At 39.4% G+C, this 11243-nt stretch overlaps 1 protein-coding gene across 1 annotated transcript; it reads right to left on the bottom strand.

Moving 5' to 3' along the window:
* Positions 1–1300: 1300 nt before the first annotated feature.
* MOSPD1 (motile sperm domain containing 1) lies at positions 1301–11223 on the bottom strand. The gene is made up of 6 exons (XM_008641865.2): positions 11110–11223; positions 10034–10290; positions 9783–9858; positions 6839–7065; positions 4719–4880; positions 1301–2343 (listed from the first exon to the last, which is right to left on the bottom strand). The coding sequence occupies exons 2-6, from the start codon at positions 10185–10187 to the stop codon at positions 2312–2314; spliced, it is 651 nt and encodes a 216-aa protein (XP_008640087.1). The 5' UTR covers positions 10188–10290; positions 11110–11223; the 3' UTR covers positions 1301–2311.
* Positions 11224–11243: the final 20 nt, after the last annotated feature.

Genomic DNA, 11243 nt, shown 5'->3' with positions numbered 1-11243 from the left:
GCATCCAGTGTTTCCTGCAACTCTAGTATGTAAGTACTAGAGGTATGTGCATGCACATAAATATATATAAAATCAGGAAATACCTCACAAATCTTGTGTATCCACCTGGTAAAATTTTACTGATGCCCTGCTATGACTATGCTGTAACATAATTTGATACATTCTCCCTCACTGCTGAACTGAAACTGTCCTCAGGTCTTGTTTTCCCAACTGGGATAAACCTGTGATTCTGCAGTGTGCTGCAATCTCCCTGAAGGAGAAAGCAGTCAGAATTCACACTTGTCATCCTTATTTCACCCAAGTACCAGTTTTATCTGCATCTGCTGAGTTATTCTGTGCATTTAATCTTTTTCTGTGTATTGCTCCTCGCTTGCCTTGACAAAGAAGTGGTCCACTGTTTTTAGTCTTTTTGGTTGACGGTAAATTTTTGTTCCTGATTTCTTTGGTCAAGGTGTTTTTTTAAACCAATCATTTCTCTTCAGATTCCTTGAAAATGACTGCTGGCATCTGTGTCCTGGGATCTGCCTTCTCCACACATGTGCTGTCCTGCAGGACTGAGGCAGTTCCAAGTGTCAGACCTGGTTACAGTGACTCTGAATTCCTACAGGTGAGATTGTCACTTCTGTACTTCTGCAACTGTCCAGGAAAACATGATCCTGGTCCATGACTGGAACACCAGGATATAGGGGGAAAAAAGGGTTCGTGTTGGGCTTTTTTAATCAGCTTGGGCACACCAAAATGTTTAGCCAGGCTGTTGGGTGCTAAGATAAGGTACGACATGGTGCTTTTATCTCCCCAACTTCTGTTCCATTCCCTCACCTTTCCCCATGCAGCAGCAGGTTAAACCACCTCGTGAAAATCAGAATTCAGTGTAGGTACTTCACAGAACTGTAAAGCTACAGGAACAGAGTCCTGCAGTGGCAGGGAAAAGCCGACCCCGCCACGGGGGCAGGAAAACGCTCCCCCAGCCACAAGCTCAGTGTTGGAGGGAAGTGCTGTGCCTGCAGCATGCTCTGGCACACGGCCTTCTAAACCAGCTGGGAACCTTTTTTGTTTTTTTTCTTAATGACTGTTAATGTTTGACTTTATCATCTGATGCTGATAGATGACACAATCCTTGTTCTTCCAAGAATCAAACTGAAGTAGCATTATATAAGAAAAATTGTAGTGGTTAACAACTTTTTTCAACTTCTCTTTCTCTCTTTTTTTTTTTTTTAAGAAACTGTTTTTTGCACAGTTTCTTTGTATTTCCATGATTAAGCAGAAAAGTGACCCGTAACATGCAGGGGGAAAGAAGGTCTGATTTCCAAACTTTTTTATTCATATCAGAGCATACTCTATAGACTTCTTACAAAGATTTGTCTGTATGAACCCAACACCATAATAGCTGCCCCTTTTAGAATTAACATCTTGACAATGAAATGTTAAATGAAGGGAAATGCTTGTTGGATGAAACAAGATTAATGCTCACCTCAAATATGAAACTGGCATTTAAGCAGAAGTTTCTGATAGAAAAGAAGTCCCTGTGGTAGCTGTGGGGGGAGGGATGTAGAGAAATGCCTTTGCTATTACACTTAGTTTGGTCTCTAAAATAGAAAAAAAGGTGAATTTTGTATTTGTATGAGCTTGTGTTAATGCCATTTCCATGCATCCCTAAGAAATGAAGGGGTCTGATTACAGAATTTGATTTATTGTCTACAATTGTGGTACAAAATGGCCGTTGCAAAAAATTATTTCCCCAAGTAAGAAAATGAGCACTTGGTATATTGGTAATGATGAAGTAAGAAATTTGAGAATTACTTCTTCACCTAAAATTCATGGTTTATTTCATAGTTTCACTGATGGAATTTTTCATTTTCTTCAATGATCAGTCACGACTCTCACCTCTCTGGTATGTATATACAGAAGTGTTATGTGCCAGCCTTGGCAGGTACAACCACAAACCAAATGAGCGTTTTTACAGAAGACAGTTTGCTTTTATAGTGATCACGCACTGATGTGAACATAGACTAAAAATAACAAATGTTGTTTTAATAAGGATTTTTTACAGTAGGCATAGATATAAAAGTTTTTTCAAATTATTTTCACAGGTATCACTGAACATTTCATAGCTGTCTGTTACAGAAGCACCGCAAAGTGCTTTGAGTCTTTCATTTATTATACACAGTTAAAATATATTACACTTCTGAAGGTATCTTAAATCACTGAACAGTTTTGCTAGCATCTTAATGAGCCAAATGGGAGTAAAAGGCAGTCCACATTCATTATGTGAATATACAGTAAGGTGTTAGACATCCTATGAACTCATTGCTCATGTTCTCAAAATAACCATGGTGATGAGACCTGAAAGACAAGAATTAAGAACTAAGCACTTTGATTTCATGCAAAATAAAACATTTAAAATAAAGAGTTTACTCTGCCACAGGCCAGAAAATATAGTAAAAGTGCATAAATACATGCAGAAAGCATCTATATATACACTTAAATATTAGAAGTATGGCTCCAAATTTTGATGTAGTCAAAAAATCAACGCTGAAGTGTGGTGCATGTAATAACTGAATGTCAATGAAGATATAAATACTCCAAACAATTACTGATCTCTTTACTGGAAAATCTTAACACTGAACTTTTGACTTGGGTAAGTGTAACACTAGCACCTAAACCCCATTTTTCTTGGGGGCCAGTTATGGGCAGTGTCATTCGAATGCTGAATCATCAGTAAGGCAGATTAGTTGAAGGCTCCAAGGCTTTTTTCAGCTCTGTGCATAGTAACTCATCAAAGACCAGTTTTACACAAAGATGTTAAGCTTCCTTGTCAGTCTACAGAGGGAGCTTTCAACAGACTCTTTGTTGTGACCTTTAAAGAGGGAAGAAAAAAAGAACTGCTCTGATAGAGGTTAAAAACAATTAAAACCAGATGAAAACAGGAAATAGGGGCTAATAAACTTACTCATGACACACTGCAAAGTTAATTTTAATTATGTGCTGATACAGGAAAAAAACCCCAAATCTGCAGTTCTTAGCCATGGGTTATATTGCACAAGGTAAGGGAAGAACATAAGGGGTCCCTGAATTCCAGCCTTATGTAACATCAAAATAACAATTTATCAGTTCTTGGGCTATCTCACTTTCTTGCAGGCTCAGATGATGTCACTGTAACAGCCTTTCAGTTCAGAGAGCTTGGCTAAAGCCTACAGATCTCACCATGGATAAAGACATTTCTGAGACTATTTTATCTCCTGCCACTCCATACTGATGGAACTTGGCTACTTTATGAAGATGGTGAAGGCAGAAGCATGACAGAACAGAGCTGCAACATTGCCTTCCATTAGATCAGCAATTTATCCCTTAACAAGGAACTACAGCTCAGCTATTTATTTAGGTCTGTATTGGTTCAGACAACCAGTGCTCCCACAGCTGCTGGATCCTTAGCTTGGATCAATTCCATCATCACAGACGAAGAGCAGAGGCTTCTGGAGAACAGCCTGTACCACTTGTACAGGGACTTCCAGACAATAAAGGGTTTAACTCATTTCTGTTAATCAAATACTTCTCAAATATCATATAGTCCTGTCAGTGTGATATAACAACCCTTGCCAATTGGATTTGCTCCACAATCCAGTTGTACTTCCTTGTGGAAGAAAGTGGTTTCAACTTCTCAAGAGCAACTGACTTTCTACATGAGCAAGAGTTGCACACAAAAGAATCTGTCCATGAACACTAAAAATGCTGCCAGCAAAGAAGTCAAAACCTGTCAAAACTTCATAGGCAATCAAGAAACAGGTTCAGTTGCTGCAAATGTATAAAGTCAAAGGGCTTAAAACTGTAGCTGGCACAAGCAGAACTTGGAGTCAATTTCAAAAGCAGAGATAAAAACAAAGTGAGAATTACTGCAAGGTCCGATCTGAGAATCCATCAGCATCAGTTTGGGCAAAGAGCCACAAGTGAGATTTCAAGCCACTTCAGCAGATGGACCTTTGTGAGTCAGCAGTATGCATGAACCAACAAGAACTTGCACTTTTCCCCATGACTACCTCACCTCTAGCTATCAGTTTGAAGCTGCCTAGCTCTTTTCCTTTAAATCCTCATTTCTGCCAGGTAGTGGGACAGGAGAATTGAGTTTAGTGTGACTGTTCTTCAAATCTGAAATAGTTATAGAGAAACAGTCATAACAAATGAAATGTGCAACTCATCTATGCTGGCTAATGCGGGAGCAAGTTACAAATCAGGAAGAACTGTGGATGGTAGTGGTCTCAGGGTTTACAACAACTTACTGCTACATGTATCAGGTGCTTATTAAACAGGTACTGAGAATGAAGCCTTAAAAAACAGCTCATGGGGGCTGGAGGGAGAAACACAGTAACACATTCTACATTCTGCAATACAGTAACTATTGCAATGCAAGAGTAAGAAACAGCACATTCTATTCAGGTTTGTTGGCAGATGACTGTTGTTGGCCCATCATCAAATAAAGCTGAAATTAGCATGTAGGGGCCTGTGTGCAATAGGTATCAACTCAAATCTGGTCTAAAACACAATAACTAATTTACCCTGCTATCACCACGGCTGCAAATTAAGATCTAAGCCAAGATGCAAAACAAAATGTAATGTGGTGTTTTGTCTCCATCCAGTTTCCTGAGGCCACTGGCAAAGACAGGCAAAGTTTTCCAAACTCATAGATGTTGCAGGAAAATGTTTATAAAATCCAAAGTGCTTACCTAAAACATAAGCAGCTACTAACTTCTGATTCACACTTAAGTGGAGGTAGAGAGGCACCAGGGATTCCATTTCCCCCAATGTAGGTAGCATTAGTGCTGCGACACACACTACTCCAAGGAAGACTGTGAGTAAACTCGGTCCCGACGAGGCAGTTCTGTTTTCTGAAAAAGCAAGACAGCACCACCTGTAAGGAATATCTGAATAATATAAACATTAAATATTCTGCAAGAATGTCTGCAGTACATGGGAGCTGAAATATCCTCAGATCTTCCTTTTTGCTCTGGAGTTTGCAGGGGGTGGAAGACAACTCTTAAACCCACCCTTCTAAACCTTCTGCATTCTGCGGTGGAGGAGGCTGCTCCCTGTTCTGATGCTGGAACTTGTTTTCACATGACTTCCCAAACCCCTCCCTTCTGGAGGAACAGAGCCTGCCAGGCCCAGTTGCTATATATACACACTCAGGACATCTGGATGTCTCAGCAATGCTTGAGGTTTCCCTGTGCATCCTGATTCCATTCCTTGATATGTTCCTTCAGTGATCAGTAATCAATCAGTTAAGAGCACCCAAAAGACCTGCACAGGCAGGTAACTGCTCACACCTCCTGAGTAAAACCCGCCTGCAGCAGAAGCACAGGTTCTTGGGCCAGATGAGCTCCCCTTCATTCTTTACAGGATTCAAGGGCTACACCTGAGCCAGAGTCTGTTTAGATGCCACAAATTAGTAAAATTTAAATCTTACTCTAAAAACTTTGAGAGTGAGCCACTCTGACAGTTCAGGATTACCAGAATAAGGAAATGCAACCCATAGACAATAAAGACTTCCTCATAGTCTTTATTGCCCTGCACTTTAACAGCTGGAACCTACTCAAAGGTCTACTGTGTCATCTTTGAAAAGAGCTGTTTACATGTTAGCTGAATACCTCTAACCAAATCCTTAAGGCCCATTGGAAAATAGCCAATGTTTTTATCAACTTCTCCTATCCTGAGTGACTAGCAATATGTGCTCTATTTTAATTCCAAAAATCTCTTATTTCCAGGTTGTAGGTTACACGCAAATACTGCAGTTTCTTTGTTTACTGCTTTTCTGTAAGTAAGCGATATAATGTAGTCAACAAGGTTTTTAAGCAGAGAAATAGCATTTGGATTAAGACCAGTATCAGATTGTTCAGAATGGCTCAAACCTCTTTCCTGGAACAACTATCACAGGAACATTTTGTTCTGTGAGCCCGGAGACCTTTGTAGGTCTGCTTTAACTGTGTATCCTACTAATATCTGTTATGAGGTTTCTTTTAATAAGAAGTGTTTCACCAGCCAACAAACTCAGTATAAATAGTGAAACAGATTCATTTTAACAACATGAACACTCTCAAGGAGCTTCATCTGTTTTCTGGAATTGATTTTTGTTGTCCTGCAAAATATAACAGTGACAAGAACATTTCAGTATAAATCAGTAAAAGTAACAAGAATGTAGACGATCAAGAATCAGTTTAGATTCATTTCAGGTACAACTTGACACTTTTTATCCTACCCCTTCAATTTAACTGTCTGGCCCAGGTTTTCAAGACTCTTGATTCACTTCCTCACGTATGAAACACGCAGTTTTCAGCCACCAACTGTGCTTTTCTGTTCTTGTGGGACAGACAAAGGAATGGGCGGAGAACAAGGAGCACTTTAGAAGATGTTCTGGCAATATTTCCTGCTCATCAGGAAATGGGGGATTAAGGGTTTGGAACAAACTCAGAAGGGGCATATGCTTTTAAAGAGCTCAAGGGAAAGAACAACTACCATCCTTTCACAGATAAATTCCCATTGTCTGTGTGAGAACTCCTGGTCCAGAGGAACAGTGGATGCACTCTCCAACGTATGACATGCAAATACAGGGCAGCAAAAGGTCTTTCTTGATTGATCAAGACAGCATAAACAGCATAGCCACAGTTTGGGTTCTTGTGTACTGTCATCTTCAAGTGATAAAGACAGCAGTCTTACAGGTACATAAAAAGAATTATTTTAAAACTTATTTCTGTTTATATTTTAAAAATATTTTAAGTCTAGTCTTTCTAGTCACTAGAGCTATTCAAAACTGATTCAGAACACAGGAGGGGTAAAAGATTTCAGCTACCTGGTTGACATAAAGTCTGCTCAAAAAAGACACTTTCAGTCAGGTGTTCTTTTATTCGTTTTTCCTCCTCTTCCTTTTGCTGTTGCTGTTCCTTTGCAGATGGAAGCAGAGTAGCAATAATCTCCTTTTTCCCTAATGCTTTCCTCTGGCTCTGCTCAGACACTTGGAGACGGAATTTATCTATGACACCATAGTAAGAAGCCCGAACATCTCTGTGACGAATCACACTGCAGAGAAAAACAACATTTTCAAACAGATGAACTACTAAGAAGCATGTCCGTTGTGGAATTATATCCTATATCACAAAGTTTGCCCTCTGTCCTCCTCCTCCAGATAAACTGGAATAATCCAGACCTCCATTACCTCTTCCATCGCTCAATGTTCTTGAAGATTTGATCTTACCTCCTCTCTCCCCCATCTCCTCTCAAGCCCATCTTTGCCTCAGTCTGAGGCCAAGCTGCCAACTGATGAAGCAACAATTATCTGAAAGATGCCTCTTCCTCCTGTATCAAAGTTGTTTGATGCTGGCCAGTGATTTTAAAAGGTATGAGGGGACTAGAGTGAACAGGGAAAGGAGTTGGACAGGTGTTTGGCAAGAAAAAGTCCAGCTTCTTGAGGAAACCAGGCTTAAAGCTTTAAAATTCTTCCTCAGAAGCAAAATTCATTCACTCTATGGACAAGAGTCAGACAGGGATTTTCAAAATCAGAAACCCACCATTGAGAGCATATTTGGAACCTATAGAAAGCACAGCTTTAAAATAGTACTGATCAACAACAAAACAAGATCTCTGAGCAGTGCTGTGCTCAATTGCCTCCACTCTGCATTCATGATTCATCATGAGAATACGTATCTAGCATTGAAAAGCTACAACACTTAGGTTTTGAAGTGTATCAGCTCTTACGGTAAATAAGGATTTCAACTATTTTTCCAAATGTTTTTTCGTGAAAGGTTACTTTGAGTTTCTAAGATAACAGCAGCTAATCTGAAAAACATACGTACAAATAAGAAGGTTGCCATCTCAGGGGGGGAAAAAAATGACTGTACCCTTAGTAACACAGGATAGTAGTCTTAAAATTGCTTCAAGAAACTGACCTTTGTGATAATATATACATCAAAATGCTGCAAGAAATGGATTTTTGTTTTTCAGTCTTCATTTAAAGGAACTATATCACATCAAGATATCTATAAGCATTAGCACGTAGCCAGTGCTTGCAACTGGTATCTAGTTTGAATAGACTATTCAACACAGAAACAGAGACCAAGTCATCCCCTCAGCAAGAGGGCTGCAGTGATGTTTTATGTCACTTCAGAGGCAAAGGAGTGTGCCTATGACAGGCTTTCAGCAAGTAGAGTGTTGACTGGGCAGCTGCCTTCACTAAAACAAAAAGCCTTTTCCCCCCACAACCTTAATTCATACAGCTCTCAGCATATCAGCACAGCAGATCAGCTCAAATTTCTTCCTTTAACACTTCCTTTTAAACTGGTGTTCCTACTCCTAGTACCATGGTACTAACTACCAACCTAAACAGAATCTTTACATAACACTGTGCTAGGAGAACATGTATCTGCTGCCAAGCAAGGAGATATTTTCTGCAGACCCTGATAAACAGATACATTCTCCTGTTTCTTTTTAGAGATCATTGCATAATTGGAAGCTCTGTAGAATATCTGTTTATCTGGCAACTGGCCACACTTGCATAGTACTGCTCATATCCTAGCAGTAAACAGTGTCCTTAATCAGCAACCACTGGAAAGGGATGGGGGGTTTTGCTGCACAGAAAAATCCCCTTGGAACATGTGTATGTCTTATTTTCCTTTATTTAATAAAACCCATTTGTTTAACCAAATGAATCAAGCTTGTGTAAATGTCTGCTGAAGACTGGAATAGCTCACTGATACACTGGTATATTCTGAGCTGTTTCGTTCCATTTTTAGCATTGTTGCCCCTGCTCACTGAAACTTTCATAGAAACTAGTTCCATGTTTTAAATTAGTTTTTTTTTCTAGTTCCATGTTTTAAACTTCCTTTCTATTTGGTGAGTCCTTGGAATTTTTCAAATTGCACCTAAAGAAAGCAGTCTACAGGAATAAAGAGCCATTCCCCAAGCACACTTATTATTTATCAGACGAAAGGTTTCTGTATATGGCCATTTGTTAGCCAGAGATTCCAGGTAGTGTTTTACAGTTTGAAAAATGTCTATTCAAAAAGTTCAGTCTGCTCTTATAGGTACTTCAGACTTTCTTCAGCTGTATCTGTACATCAGCACAGAAATAATGTGGCAAATAGAACATAAAGAGAGTTGGTTTATTTTAGCTTATACACCTACTCTTCTTCAGCTTTCAGCAGCCTACAGACCCTGTACATTACTGTGGTCACTTAAGCAGCCTCCTTCTGTTCTGAGTTACTGGGTTGACACCTGACAGGAGAGACAAGGGGAAGACACAGAGATCTGAGAATCAGAGGGGTGGTCAGGGTGAAAGGTAGGCAAAACTACCTTTATTAACATGGCCCAGGAACATGTGCTCAGTAGAACTGCATACATTTCCATTTTGCCAATCTGCAAACAAGTATTTCTCACAAACAAATCCCAGCCCTGGGGGTTTTGCTTTTCTTGTTATTTCTAACAAAAAGGTGCTCTGAGGAGTCTCATATTACTCTCATTCCTGGTTTACAAACTACCTTACAAGATGCATTTACTGGCATTTTATACTCAAAGACAAAATCAAAGAAGGACGTATCTCCAGTATCGTAATACCTCTGCTCTAGAGGGAAAGAATAGCAAAAATCAGAGCCACAAGTATACATGAGATTATGAAAACATATCTTTATCCAACTTGTATTTTACAACATGCATGCTGTCGTTTACAACCTCTTAAATAAAGAAAGAAATTAAGATAATAAAATGTTGTATATTAGGAAAAAACCCAACCAACTTCTACTTACATATCAACACAGCACTGAGGCTTCACTGCACCAGTAGCATCCACCACCGCATATTTATTTGGAGTAGTACAAAGAACTGCAAGGAAAAGGACAGGAGTGGTAACAAATAATTAATTAATACATCACCAGCTTCATTAACAGATACATGTAGAGACACGACTTTGTTTTTGTCACAGATACGATTTGTTACATGAATTATAATTGGAGATCACCAACTAGCCCTTAAATAGAACTTAACCTAAGAAACCCACCTTTGAATTTTAAGGCAAACTCATAGGGGTTATATAGAGTCAACACCTGCTTGTGTGTTGACTGGTCATCTGCATAAAATATAAGTTCTGTAGGAAAAACAAAAACAGGAAGATTTCCTTCCACTAACTCTGGCTGTCTTTTTTGTTGCTGCATTGGCACTGAATCCTCCTTGCTGCTTCTTGTGTTCTTATGATTTTGTATCCTCAGAGACTTCAGTTTTTGAATCGTTTAAGAATTCCAAAGCATTTTGGCAATTCTAAAGGAAAAAATGGGAAAAAAAGAGAAAAGGCAAGAAGATTATTTCCATAAGTCTGTACTAAACTGAGGCAGTTAACAAAGGTGTAAAAATATAAAATGTGATGCTTGATTATGAATCTACCTCTACTCATGTTCCTTCAAAAATACTGAGAAAGAAAAAATATTTGCACTGGGTTTCCATCTATTTAACAAACTGTTGTAAATGAATGGATAAGCACCTCTCCAGTGTATCGTGGCAGCATTTGGGGGCCCAGTCCATGACTAGGGCTGCTTATGCTGGGTCTCTGCAACACAAACCAAATGACAGCAAAAAGAAATCCCATCCTTGCCTCAGGACACCAACACCTGAGAAACACTAGGGCAGAAATGAGGAAACACAATGACACTGAGGCAGCAGGAGTCACTGTTTAGGCAGGAACCTTTCCGTAGGGATGACCTCCCCGGAGGAGGTATAACAAGTTACGAATCTCCTCAACTAGGCACCCAGGTACGTCAAATCCCAGGGATTCAGAACAAAGGAATGGGGAGCACCTCTATGTCTTGTTCAAACTAAACTCCCTGTTCCAGCTGCATAGTTACAGGCAATGAATGGAAAAATGACTGGGATGAGTAACACCAAACAGATTTGGGATTTACTATTTTATGAAGAGACTACAGGTTTTCTATCACCACTGCCTCTAACCAAAGTATGATCCCCCCCACAGTTCTATTTTGAGTGACATTCCAGAATTAAACCAGAACCCATGACCCAACCAAGAAACAATCCCAAATATAATTCATAAAATAGAATTAAGGCCAGACTCCTCAGCACACATACCATTGACTTTACACATGACAGAGAGAACAAAGTCTTCTCCTCCCCCAAAAACTTCATATTTCACTGCAGCTTCTATAGGTTAATTATCAAACTGAAGGCATCCTTTGAGGTCTAACATTAAAAGAACAAAAAGT

The sequence above is a fragment of the Corvus brachyrhynchos genome, unplaced genomic scaffold, assembly GCF_000691975.1.
Source record: "Corvus brachyrhynchos isolate BGI_N302 unplaced genomic scaffold, ASM69197v1 scaffold220, whole genome shotgun sequence".
Classification (NCBI taxonomy): domain Eukaryota; kingdom Metazoa; phylum Chordata; class Aves; order Passeriformes; family Corvidae; genus Corvus; species Corvus brachyrhynchos.
This window is presented reverse-complemented; position numbering and strand designations above follow the sequence as displayed.